General features: G+C 35.4%; 3 protein-coding genes across 8 annotated transcripts in view; 1 reads left to right on the plus strand and 2 right to left on the minus strand.

The window, feature by feature from the left end:
- LOC135160693 (uncharacterized protein) overlaps positions 1–2279 on the plus strand; it is an 82741-nt gene extending 80462 nt beyond the window's left edge. For 4 of the 5 annotated variants that reach the window (XM_064117515.1, XM_064117517.1, XM_064117519.1 and 1 more), the window contains one exon: positions 709–2279. In XM_064117515.1, coding sequence (XP_063973585.1) covers positions 709–938 — 230 coding nt within the window. In that variant the 3' untranslated portion in view covers positions 939–2279. Of the gene's footprint in view, positions 1–384 lie in introns of all 5 variants that reach the window. The other variant, XM_064117516.1, reaches the window with a different exon arrangement.
- Positions 1771–10765, minus strand: LOC135160720 (CD63 antigen-like). Of its 2 annotated transcripts, none has more exons than XM_064117584.1 (5): positions 10590–10765; positions 3641–3838; positions 3210–3383; positions 2834–3052; positions 1771–2698 (listed from the first exon to the last, which is right to left on the minus strand). In XM_064117584.1, the coding sequence occupies exons 1-5, from the start codon at positions 10647–10649 to the stop codon at positions 2624–2626; spliced, it is 726 nt and encodes a 241-aa protein (XP_063973654.1). In that variant the 5' UTR covers positions 10650–10765; the 3' UTR covers positions 1771–2623. The 2 variants fall into 2 exon arrangements, with proteins under 2 accessions (XP_063973654.1, XP_063973653.1); XM_064117583.1 differs by lacking the exon at positions 10590–10765 and adding an exon at positions 8746–8937.
- A 133-nt stretch (positions 10766–10898) lies between these two features.
- Positions 10899–13418, minus strand: LOC135160721 (uncharacterized). Its single transcript, XM_064117585.1, has 5 exons — positions 13082–13418; positions 12479–12676; positions 12127–12297; positions 11769–11969; positions 10899–11599 (listed from the first exon to the last, which is right to left on the minus strand). Exons 1-5 carry the CDS (start codon positions 13139–13141, stop codon positions 11504–11506), a joined length of 726 nt encoding a protein of 241 aa, XP_063973655.1. The 5' UTR covers positions 13142–13418; the 3' UTR covers positions 10899–11503.
- Between the last annotated feature and the right edge of the window lie 120 nt (positions 13419–13538).

Here is a 13538-nt window from a genome sequence, read left to right on the forward strand (position 1 = left end):
GAAAATTCTTGTGCTGATATCGAACCTTTCAAAATTCCATTACCTTGGAAAAAAAATTATTGATAATTTTTGAATGAAAGATCTTTAACATAAAAAAAATTAAATAAAGCATGGACAAGAATGCTTCATAAATTGCACAAGAATTTTCCAATTCTAAACTTAAGGGGTGAAGGTAGATAAGTCCAAAGGATTCCTTTCCTATTTAGAAATCGTTCTCAAACTAATCTGCATCACAAATCTCTCATCTTTTTTCTATTGAAAAATCTTTCACGGTCAAGTTAAAGAAGTTTGGGCTTATCTTCTCCACCCCTTAGAAACTCTCAAACTTTCATAATTCTTTTTGTACTCACCCATACCTACATATTTTCATTATTTTCTGTTCAGATGGTAGCGCCTACGCGGTGTGCTTTGATTGTCACGAGAAGAGCTATGTAGTTCGGCTTAGTGATGACCAATTTCTATAAAAAAATAGACAAACACAAAAAACCGGAACGAAACGACAGAATAGCCGAAAAAAACCGATAAACGATCAGAAAACAATCGAGGAAAAAATTTCTAAGCCGAACTACTGTGCCAAAAAAAACGCTAGAAGGATAGAGGAATGAGAGGAAAAATTGAACGGTTTTTTGGATATTTGGAATGAAAGGAAAAACGAAAATTGAAGGAAAAGAAAAGAGCAAAAAAAAAATTGAAATTGGTATTTCTCAGCATCGGCAGTCCAAGCCCATCGGGTTCTACGTTTGACATCGTCATGGGGCTCAACCAGACCCTCAATTATCGGACGAGGTGATGATTTTTACGTACGTTATGGTGACAAGGAGAGAGAGGCTGTTGCCTCCTTTGATTTTCTCGATGATATCACAGCTAATTCGTCGTCATCTGGTGAGCTTGATGACTTACTACCTACTACGGAATTTATGAAGGTCTCACCATTGTGAAATTGAGCTTAGAGAGATGGAAATATACAAAGTGTAGGATTTAAGAATTGTTCTTTACAATTACGGAGGGATTTGAGGAATTCACTATTGCTGGGAGACGAGAGGGCGATTGAGCATTGATACACTGAGAGAAAAAGTACATATTCGGATACGGCTGTTTTTGAAAAGTTAGTGAGATTCTAAAATAATTATTGAAATGATAATTTGCAAGGAAAAAACTTGAAGGCATTTAAAATGTCTTTAAATAACGACTATATAATTTAATTCATTTCGCGAGTTCTTATTGGAAAATATTTAGTAATGAAACGGTGAAACCGTTCAATGCCAATGGCTATAAATATTCGAGTTCTTCTATTAAAAGAATTTAAAGAATATTCAAATATCCATGTATGAAATTTATTATAATAATTCACTCGTGTACGAACATGTCAGTTTTCTTTCAATGTAGGCTGAACAGTGAGAGAAATTTCCGGCTCTATACGTGAACTGACGATCGATAGATGTTTGGAAATTTTATAAATCCGAAAAAGAAAATTTTAAGTGCGACGGACGAGACAAATTTCAGTCGGAGCACAGGAAATACTGAAGAGAAATCGATTACAAGTCAGAGATTTTCATCGGAAATTTCCGCCGTTTTTAATTGAGGTACGTTCCAGCTCTTGAAGTTCTTTCTGAGGAATCATACGGAAAGTGAAATTACCTGTCAATGAATTTCGAATTTCTTAGGATAATGATTAAGAAAGATTTGTTCTCGATTTTTAGAGAATTGTAGAATTTTTTTTTTGGTAATGGAGGGATGATCTGTGTAGGTGACTTTTCAAGTCTGAAGAACTGTGAGAAAACAAATTTATTTATTAAAATATAAACTCGAGAGTTGAAATCATTTTTTAACAGATTTTTTCGAGGTCACTAGGTAATAATAGTGATAACGTTAATACGCCAACGAGATATTTTACACATTAAAATTCAAAATGACATGAGAAAACAACGATTTTAATTCAATTCAACTTTATTTTTCATTTATTGCAGTGAAGTAATTCAATTTGAAAATATTCAAATTGTAAAATTTCTCGTTATCATTCCTGTAGATAGTTTCTCCTAGTGACGACTGATATGAATAAAAAATAATAATAAAACGAACTACGTTTAATTTATTCTTAGGCTTCAACAAATGTATTTTTCTTTTATTTCATTTCCATTTTCACGATTTGCTTTCCTTTTTTTTTTCTATTGTAAAAAAATGGCACTTTTCAACTTAATATCGAGTGCAATTGGAAGGTACTACTAATTATTAAATTAAATGTGTAATTCGAAAAAAGATAAATTGATGAGAGAGAAATGTATATAGAAATGTATAATAGGTATAATAATAGAAAAAACAAAATTTAGATGTAAGTTAAATTTCTTTCAAATAAGAAAAAACAGAACTTAATAAATAATGACAATATATCAAAAAGTGTTTTCTTAAATTATTCACTTAATTTAATCATCACTTTAATAAACTTATTTTCCACATGCAAAAATATGTTTATTCTATGTAAACAAAGAACGATTTCAAAATACGTTTGAAGTTTAGTGAAAAATTATGAATGAAAATGTAAAGCTTTGGAGGAACCAATTTTTTTTGCATTATTCAGTAGTTTTTTCTCTTAATTTTGAACTTGGGATTTTACAGTGTCAGCATTTTACACTCTGTAATTACGACGGTCCTCGTTTCGTATGGAGTTGGCTAGACAGAGAGCGAAGATAATACCGACGAGCTGAAAAAGAGAAACAAGAATACAATTACAAGGTAATAATCAAAATTGAAAAATATCCTTGGACCTTATCCCGTCAAACGGAATTCTTCTTTCGATCTGACTTCTGCTCATCATAAGAAGGAAAGTAATATTTACCTCCACTCCAGCAATTCCAAGTGCAATTCCACCCAGTCCTTTTCCAATCATCTTCAAAAGCTGACTGAGTTTCTCGCCACAACCATGTGGGTAAGCTTCCCGGGCATTGCAAAATTGGCGTTTGTTATCCTTTTCAACTTTGCAACACGACCATGGGATTGTTCCGTTCAATGGTTGCATCGACCAATCGTCTGCACTTTTAGCTCCGCAACAGTGAAGCTGTAGAGTAGACATATAAATTATTAATTAATCGACGAAGCCTCCATCATTGTGCGTCTTGCATAATAAAAAGAAATAGGTGATTTTATTCAAAAGAAACTTATTCCGCATAAGCTTTGATACCGAGAGGTACCAAGACAGAAGATAAGTTACTCACGGTTTCCTGAATCAAATCGACTTCAGAACGTGCACTTTCTTTGCGCCAATATTCTTTGACTGGTGTCTGCAATATCTCCTCAACTGTACTGGGCTCAACATGTTTGAGTGCAACGAAGGCCCAAATGGCAATGCCCACTTGAATCACCAAAATCGTTAGGAGTAGAACAGCATACTGAAATAACCAGAAAATTAAGGACGGTGATTCATTCGTTATAATCTACTTCCTTATCTAATTGCCTGGAAAAATTATTTTAGATTCCGATGAAAAACTACCGAAATGATTTTTAAATAATGAAATTATCCTCAATTCTCTTGAAATCCGAGATCGAACGGGGCTCGAGTCAATTAAAAAAATAGCGAAAAATATCCAAAATACTTGGAACCTTCTTACTTAATCACTAAATAAAATCAATCAATCAATCGACTCACAGTAACAGTCATGCAGTGGCTCTCCCTGATTGCACCACAGCATCCGAAGAATGCGATGACGAATATAATACTGCCAATGACAATCAGCGCAATTGCAGTCCCTTCGATCGCTCCGATCGATTCACTCGTCTCCTTACTGATCGCACCGAGATTGGTTTCCACTAGGATACCAGGTATCAGTAACGCCAGGCCACATAGCTGAAAGAAAATACAATTAGTGAATATTGGCAAATGCAAATGGAAGGTTTAAATAATTCAAAAGACAATGTTCGTTGTCGTTCAAGTTATTCATTCGAGCTGGTCTCTCATTGCCGCTCCCTCCCTCTCTCTCTCTTCCTCGTGAATTTATTTACGTCTGCGGATAGAGAATTGTTACGCAATAATGCAACTGACATCGGTATCATTGTAGCCTCACGTGAATAACAATGTAATTGCGCTCAATGAGGACGCATTAACCGGGTTTTACAATGCTTTATGCATCCCAGTAGTTGAAACGTTCTGTATAAATTTCAGAATTCCAGAGATGAAAGTGTGAAAAAAATTGAAACAAATATTCACCACGTGATGAATATTGAGAGTGAATTGTACGGAATAGTTTGAGGTTTTTCCGTCTGAGATATACAATTGTCGTGAATGAATCTGCTCATTGCAAGCACTTTGACTCCAATGAAATTGACAGATGAAAAATTGTTTTCACACACATGAAAATTTGCAGCTGCATATCACTCATTCGCATCCCAGATGCGCTTCAGCGATTTTTTTTGTTTTTCCTGGGATATCCAATATTTTATCAGCTGTTTGAAAAAAGGCACGATAAGTCACGTAGCCTACTATGGAAAATTACCACAAAATTTTTGCAACGGGAGTGAGGAAGTGCGCAGTAGATTCTTTTCATTCAACCAGACCACAAATCCATGAAAGAGTAGAAGACATTTAGCTATTAATTTTCGAATAAACATTACTCGGTAGTGAATGTCACGTAGAGATTTCTAAAACACATTCGATTCCTTTGTTCCTTCCCAATAATCATAAATTATTTACGTTTTTGCAACTAGAGATTTCAATATAATGGAATGAGAACAATATTTTCTGCAATAAACTCATGCAATATTTCTTTCTTCAGTTTCTATCATGTCAGTATCGCTTCCGGCCGAAGCTTTGGTACTTGAATGTGACGATAATAAAATAATTAAGTGACTCACACAATCGTCAGTAAAATACTCTAAAATTCCCTCCAGCGACGGGGCTGAGGGGACATAAATTACGAAAAAAATTATTTGCAACGCTTGTATTTCATCGCGATTGGTTTTCTTTAGGGAAGGCCATGAGGATGGGGATTTCCAACATTGGAAAAATTCCTTGGTATTGACAAGTGACACACAGTTCCTGAATACCGCCCACTGCAATCGTCACTGATGCCTGTGGTGTTAGTTAACAGTTAATAATTCATTAATGATCTCGTAAACGGAGAATTGCATTATTGTATTTGCATTTGTCAAACAAAGACTGTCATTTGAATGAGAACCGAAGATAGGAATGAATATCCTCATACAATAGGAGACAAAACAAATACAATTACTGATCGTATTGTATGAAAGTCGGATGTCTATTCAACAAATCTCTTTTTTTATTTTGGAAAGGAGGCTTTGTAACCATTCAATTTGTCGTATTCGTTTCGATTGGAAATTCTCTGACTTGAAGAAAAATTAATAAAAATAATGAAATAAGAACTCGAGGAAGCGAGTGCCCATTCCTTATTTATTAAAAAAATGCGATTATCCATTTGCTCTTCTGAATACTTATGGATACAAAAGGTCGTGTTGGAGCGGAATTCGCACTTTTTCTGTTGTTGATTGGCCTCTAACAACTGCTCTATCTGCATAACGTTGTAGATAACCTTAAGTATTTTTATTTGTCATATATTTTTGTAAACATCCTCTAAGCCCCAGTATCATGCAACATTGCGTTATCATCCTCTTGCAACGAGGAATCCTCGTGAGGCGATGGCTTGAAATGTATATTTACGAAAATTGCCGCAAACAAATGTATCATTAGTTAAAAATTATTAGCCATGGAGTCGAAAAGAAAATGTCAAGAAAGATGTTTTCATCTATTAAATTCGTCTATGTATGCTTTCACCCTGAGGCAATATTACTAATGAAAAAATCATCAGCTGAAACTGATGGTCTACAGTTGAAACGTCAGTTTTGTCTTGCATGTAATAGTTTCGCGGTTTATTACTTTCTACTTCCCTTCTGTCCTATTTTCGCGTCATGACTTTTTCATGAGGGGATTAAATTACACATGTCTGAAATTCAAACACATAACGAGCTAAAATGAGCCCTCGGTAAAAGGAATGAATGTTACGTATAAAAACGTACTCAATAATTTTTCTCTCACAGTGTCCAGCTGTCCCGGGGATCTGAAAAACCTCGGGATGTGAGGAATTTTTATTACTCTTGAAAAGCCAGGGAAAATCCAGGAAAAGCTAATAAACTTTTGGATATTAAAAATCCAACATTTGCTTTCCCTCTTTATGGTACTACAAAATTTATCTAGTATTGCTCGTGCAATACAAACAGTTATCAGAAACTGCAACTGTTTTTTCGCTATCAATTTTAATCTTGAAACCGCATATTTTTTTGATTATTCTTGAAAAACAAATGCATTGGTGACCTCGTATGTATCGCAAAAAATAATTGCACTGCGCTGCAGCTGAAAGTCTATTTTTAAAGGAGAATTTGGTGTGCAGGCAGTCGCTCAAAGAATATAATTAGTACACAGCATTGATGAATTTTGAATGATGTTGTATGGAAAATTTCAGTAATAATACGCTAATAATTGAAAAAAATTTTTAATGCTCATAAATCCTTTTGCATTTTTTTTTTCAATTCAAGAAAGTAAACTGTTCGCGGTTGATCGATGTAAGATTTATCTTCCCCACATTAAAGATTCTCAAGGACTGGTTGAAATGAGACCCACCAGGAAAGAACTTGTTCACCGCCTCACGTTGTTCGTGTGAAATAAAAGTTTCCGCTGGTGAAATACATCAGACCGTTTTTACAATCGTAAAATGATAACGCGAGTCGGCATGTGTAAGAAACACGTACAAATTTTCTACACACACAGGCACTGCCTGTTGATGAGCAATATGCGAAGAATTTAATAAAGAGACCCTTTCAGTAGAAATATTTTGTATATTAGAGTTTTACTCCAATAATATTAACATTTCCCTGGCAGTAGGGGAAAAGTCTAGTCTTATAATTTAATTGTCATTGATTAGATTAGAGTCAATAGAAAATAAGTACATTGTATGCAATACAAAAGGAATTTTCCACTTATTTTTCCTCAAAAGCATTAACTTTGAAGGAAATGTCCTGATGAATAAAAAAAATTTAACGAACGAAAAGATTTTCATTTGCGTAGCGACAGTCCATTAAAAGCCCATCAATCATCCAATAATTGAGTTGAGGGTGGAGCTAGTATCAAAGTGAAAATGTCGGCTCCATAGTTTTGAAAAAAATCGAAAAAATGAATAAACAATAGAACCAAAATAGTTCTTGAAATAATAAATTTTATCGATTACATTTCGTAGAGCAGACAGGAATAATATGAACCGAGAAGTTTATTGTTGTGTTGTTGAATACACGTCTGGCGCCTTTACTTCGCAACCCGCATACCAACCATTCCAAAGGAGTAGACCATAAACAAATACCTATATCCCTTTTTCTAGAGTAAATTGTAAAAAATAAAATTATACAGCAGCCGAGATGGATGATATGATCATAAAAGACTTTCAAAGTATCAAATACTAAACGCTGTGCTACCAAATTCTAAGACAGAAAATAATCCACCAACTACCACTCGAGCTTCAAAATTAGTTGAAAATTTCTCTCAAGGTTCTTCACGCAGCAAAACATGTGCGAAGTTTGGCAACGGCTGCTAAATTTCACACATCCATTTCAATATAACAAACCTGTCAGAAAGCTGTTTGCAATTTTCATCCAAAAATTTGTACCACCGTGGTCTATAAAAAAATCAATTTGAGTTTTTAATTCTCGGAATACAATCAGTGTTATCTATCGAGGAGAGGTACTCGTATATTTTAATACATCTCTGCGATTATTCGTATCTCGATTATCGATGAATCTCTCCTCTAGAAGATATCACGATCCGATGTGAGAATAATCCAGAATCTTTTACTAATTGTACGTATAATCTATTTTAAAAAGCACGAGGCTCTATTGCAAATTCACCGAAGGTGAAACTAACACCAGATACGTCAGCAGATAAATCCATTGCGGCGAATTCAACAGTGTACCATTTTTTCAACCCACAAACTCTTTCGCACTTGATAAATATTTATTCATATGATTCATATCCTCTCATGACTTTTAAAATCCCTGAGAATAAAACGAGCAGTCAACAAATAGTCGAGGAAGGAATTTGAACGTATTCCAGAATTTCTACTAATCAATTACAGTTCAACAAATTGTTCGAAGAATTATTGTCCAAAGTCCACAAATGGTTTTCTTTCGGTGTTAGAAAACCAGTGAAGGATCTATTTTGGAAACTATCTAGAGTCGACGCAGATCAATGACGATCCACGAGTGTAGAACTAACAAAGCAACAATTATCCTTGAAAATTCTCAGGATCCAAGGATGCACTTGTTAAAAAATTGTATAATACAAGTGGGCGTTGTTTTTTTCCAATGCTAACATAAACTAAACCGACACCGAAGGTCATACATTACACCTTTATCGTTACATACTCCAGCTCCCCTAATTGATAAAACACTGATGCGATAGCCAAGTGAAGCGGTAAAGAGTGTCATACCCCGACAGTAAGAACGAGCGTAATAAACCCAAGGTAAATAATAAATTCCTAACAATTAAATGTTCCAATTATAACAGCGTCACGAGTCCTAGACCGTTTGAAGGACGTCGGGTATTCCCTTCCAGATGTCCGCTGCGCAAATCGATAGAGGAGCACGGAAAAATGGCGGCAAAGACGGTTAAACAAACTGTTGATATGAGTCACTTGTTCATGAAGAAGGAAATGTTATAATTCGTTCAATTCACCAGGAAATTGTTAAAAAACTTACGCAGAATACGAAGTTGAAGACGAAGAGGACTATCCTCACACAGCCAATGGCACACGACATTTTCGAAAATGATATTTCGAACTTGTTTGTATCAGTTGATTGTTTAAGACTCGCTAATCTCTTTGTGACTATCGACAATTGTCGAGGGGTTTGATGGTTGTAAGCAGTTTGAAGCCGGTTTTAACACTGACGCAAGCACTCAACAGCATCTTTTTTCGACCTGGCCATCCGTCCCCCACCATTTCTTCGTTGGTAGGACATTGCGTCATCGTTCTATCCAACGATTTATTTCACTACTCCTTCTTGGCTAGACTCCCAGTGTGCGTGCATGTGTGTGGTATATTACAACGTTTTGTGTGCACGCACTTTGGCCTTGAAGTCAATTGTATTGGTGAGTGCATCGGTTATTCTCGTGGTGGGATGGAAAAGTCACTAGGTTTATGTGCATCGGGGGAGATCTCTCATTTCCGCGAGATTTTTCGGTGCAAGTATCCAAATTTTTCAATAAATTATTCATGTTTTTCACAAGGAAAATATAAACCCCTTCCCATCGTTCTCTTCCTGACATTTTCCTCATAAATTTTCCACTGCACTTCCCTCTCCCCCCATTTTTTGTCATTTTGCCCTAGTTCGTTTTTTCCTTGACCTGTTTGTCTTCAATTTGGTTCTCCATTATTACTATCAATGATATCATTCAGGAAAATAGCTATTAATTTATAGTTTTGGAAGCAGAAAATAACTTTTCACTTTTCCAGGAGTTTCAATAATTTTGATTACACAGCGACAGGGAGGTTAGGATTTCTTCAAATAGTCTTCAAACCATCTGATTAATGACTTCATCATAAAGACCCTACAATCATTATTTTTCTTATTTATCTTTGAATGTAAAAAATTTAGTCTTTCCTGTGTTATTCACTCGGGTTCAGAAAAAAATTATTTCCGTGATTTAGTCACTCAGCGCATATCACGAAATCAATGATTAAAAATGATGTTATCTAATTTCCTTGAATTCTTCATTTTAATCAATCGATAAGTATTTTTTTCCATCAATTCTTCACATCGATGAATAATTCTTTGAGAGCTTCGAATAATAACCCACGTACATATCTTGAAAATACTAATTTTCTGGTTACAACGGTTTACATTAACTAATTTTTTTTAATGGAAAAATAACAATGTGTTCATTCACATTAACTATCGCTGAGAATTGATGTTATACTTTCATCTCGGAAATTCCCTTCATGTTTATACCCGCGCAACAAAATAATGATTTGAAATTTCTGGGCGTCCCAGGGATGAAAGAAGTTCTTTCACGTTTTACGATTTTCAAATGCAGCATTATTATTGCTTTCGTTCTCTTTCCGGTTCGTATATATTTTTTTCTCTCTCGTGCGAACTCAGTGTGTTTTTTACGATTATATTCATTCGAAAAGTGCCCAACTCAGGGCATTCATGACGTAAGAACATGTTTGAGACCGAGACAATGTATTTCTTTATACAGGGGATTTCTTACCCCTTCCTTGTCCCACCGATAAGAAAGACTGAGAGAGATGTATGTACACCGGTCTTAGGTATACGAGAGGAGCAACAAGCCCAGCCACCAACGGCTATGACGCCATCAGATAATTCAACTCTTACGCATTTTTAAAATAAATAATCGATGGAAAATAATAGAACATTGTACCCCAATATTTCACAACAGTTATAGATAACAATAAAATATTTTATTATCATCAGCGGAAATTCCGAAGGAAAACTGAACAATTCCTGTTAATGCTTAAGTTTTAAAATTGTTCATTAATTGGGTCGGAATTGCATGTTTTTAAAATGTTGACATCACTTACCACAAAAATAAAGTTAAAGATGAATAGAATGTATTTGATGCAACTAGATCCACAATCCATGATTGATTAACTTATTTATTCACGATAGAGAACTTAAATTAAAGGAATAAATAATAAGATTGTATGGTAGCGCGATTCTTCCGGGCACACGATGTGGCACTCCTAACGGTGCGAATTGTACTGGTGAGATCTTGAAGTCCTTTAGGAAAGTCCAGGTAAAACCCCACCACAACCTAGCGGGTGTGACTCTTGCCTTCGGTTTATCTTGTACAAACAGAAAGCAGATACTTCGGGGTTTGTTGAAACCATCGACCCATTTTTCACTTCTAATGAAAAATCAATTTTCCGAGGGAAAATGCTGTCCTCAGACGATTGTGGGGATTATAATAATGTTTTATTCACGCGGGTCATAAATAATGGTCATTTCGAACGTTAAGACATTGCTATAGCAATCAATATTCTGATGAATCGTTACAATCAGAGGATTACACAAGTCCACTATGTTTTTTGTCCAGAAACCCTTCCCACACAGTTTCAGAATTTTCTATAAATTGATTCAAGAGAAAAATGCGATTGAAATTCATTGAGTATTTTGTGCATAAAACGTGACCAAAAACCGTAGATTTATTATACTGAAGATTGAAAGAAGCTATGATTACCAATTTTATTATTTCGTATAAGAAACAGTAAAATAAGAGATGAAGTCAACGGACTATTCGTCATACCTCATCAAGAAAAAATACTGCCATTTTTTTATTCAGTTTAATTTCATGAGTAATGAATTGTGTCATTCAGTTCGTGACGTAAAAATATTTTCAAGGAATTTTCCTGTAACGTCATTGAGAGATCAGACATAGAATACAATGAATCATGCGTTAACAATTGTTACGATAATAAATACAACATTGAACCGTTCATCTCTGGAAGTGTATTGAATGTTTCAAGTGACCTTGTGCCATCTGTTTCTTCTTTTTCCTCACGTACCAGAGGAGTTCCAAAATCACCGAAATCTGAGGACAAAAGAAAAAGTAAATTTGTAATTGGTAGTACTCTAGAAAGAATCATTATTTTTTACGATAGAACTTCTCAAAGCCTCGGACACCTCGAGAGAAACAAACTCAATCAATACATTGAATTGGATCAAGGTACCTTTATTATTCTCTCGTACAATTTTATTACCTGGAAGGTTACAGAAGATAACGCCAGTAGAAAAACATGAAATAGAATCGATTGGTATCGATTGATTGTCAAGTTTCTGCACTTGGTACCATAAACCTCCTGGCAGCTGCTTCTCATTGCATGTTCATGTCTCTGAAAATCACAGCAGATCCAGGGAGTGAAATTCCCTTCTGCTGTTTCATGGGAGGAGCAACAATTCATCTAAAATCATAGAAATGCAAAAAAAAATAAACTATGACATGTCCGCGGGGAAATACATGTAGAGCATCCGAGATAATGAGTGATTCACGATTTATTTTTAGATGTGCGATAATTCTACTTTTGCGACGAGTCATCGGCACGATAATTCAATTGTTACCTTTATTTCCGTATGATTAAATGCCCAATCTGGTGATGGAACATGGAGGGAGGACTTCAGGGAGTCTTCCATGCTCACTGTCAACGTCGTCACCAACTCTTTGTGTTTTTGAATAGCTAGGATGGCAGTGAGGGACTCCAAGGCCGTTAAAATTATTAATAAAGTGATGAACTGCAAAATAATTTTAGGAAAACGATCTTACAATGAAAATTTTGTATTTGTTTGACTTGAAGTTATATTCTTGTTACAATTGTTCGTCAATGAATCGATGAAGTTGAATTTTTATTTATAACATTGCTCGCTAGTGTCAGGCATTCATTCAGAAAGAGCACAAATGAGATAAGAAGATTACCCAGGCAAGTTGTGAACGATTGTATTTATGATCGAAGAACCACCAAAAGTAAAGAGCCAAGGGGCAGGTGAGTAATCCTAAGGTAATTAAAAGCGCTGGTGCTACTGTCAGATTTTCAATATCAATAGTTTGATATCCGTAGTGTCGGAATTGATAAGCGAAGACACTCCCCGCTGCACACACCACGAGTCCGGATATCTAAACAATAAATAAATACAGATCGAGTACCTTCAAGCAGTTGAACTATTTTCATGCACGTTGAATTATAATAATCTAAAATGTGAAAGTGTTTTGTGTATTAATTACACAATATACTGAAATCGTGAGGTTATTCATTTTTCAAGGCTCCAGAGGTCGATGCCCCAAAGCCCCCCGGCCCCTATTTCGTATTGGGCCTCTGTCTTATCTCCAGTATTGTCAGTGCATGTCAACTTCACATTACCTCGAAGATTATTTTCCTAATAATAAATAGTCACTGAAGTTTGTGGTTTAAAGCCATGCTACCGTCTCTTCGTATAATATTACACGTTGAAGAGTAAAAGTCATCCCAAAAATTGATAACATGTTTACACCCCGGTGGTGAAGTACATCGGGGTGACTTACCCCAAGTGCAATGAAAAAACTCAGCGTCACATACCGATGGTAGGCACAACCAAGAGCCATCGTGAATTTATAAATAACTTGTTCTTGCGTTCTTGCTGACGACACTCCCCACTTCCCAAAATCGTGTGCAATCACTAGCTTAATTTATATGAGATCTTCCTTTTTACAATCAATATAATTGACGGAGAATTGGGTAAAACAAGGAACCTAATTCCACGAGTTGATTTTTTTTATCATTCACATTTGAGTGGTACATTCGGACTCGCTTATAGGCATTTGAATAATCTCTTCTCGGAATAAAAATAAGACGTCCGGCCTGGGTGATCGGATGTGACTGACACTCTGGGGCTCATGTAACAGAACGTAAAATGAAAGCACAACAATTGTCATCCGTTAAATTTTTCTGGTTAAATCTGTTACAATAGGAAATTAGTTTCTCTCTAGGACGAATCTAATG

This window comes from Diachasmimorpha longicaudata, chromosome 3, assembly GCF_034640455.1.
Source record: "Diachasmimorpha longicaudata isolate KC_UGA_2023 chromosome 3, iyDiaLong2, whole genome shotgun sequence".
NCBI lineage: Eukaryota > Metazoa > Arthropoda > Insecta > Hymenoptera > Braconidae > Diachasmimorpha > Diachasmimorpha longicaudata.

Excerpts from the sequence above, each read along its gene's own strand:
- LOC135160721 (XM_064117585.1), bottom strand. The coding sequence starts at position 13,141 with ATGGCTCTTGGTTGTGCCTACCATCGGTATGTGACGCTGAGTTTTTTC. Across the intron at positions 12,298-12,478 it reads ATCGTTCACAACTTGCCTGG|TTCATCACTTTATTAATAAT; the intron begins GTAATCTTCTTA and ends ATTATTTTGCAG. Across the intron at positions 11,970-12,126 it reads TTAATCATACGGAAATAAAG|ATGAATTGTTGCTCCTCCCA; the intron begins GTAACAATTGAA and ends CTATGATTTTAG.
- LOC135160720 (XM_064117584.1), bottom strand. The coding sequence starts at position 10,649 with ATGGATTGTGGATCTAGTTGCATCAAATACATTCTATTCATCTTTAAC. Across the intron at positions 3,839-10,589 it reads TCTTTAACTTTATTTTTGTG|CTATGTGGCCTGGCGTTACT; the intron begins GTAAGTGATGTC and ends ATTTTCTTTCAG. Across the intron at positions 3,053-3,209 it reads TCGATTTGATTCAGGAAACC|CTTCACTGTTGCGGAGCTAA; the intron begins GTGAGTAACTTA and ends TCTACTCTACAG.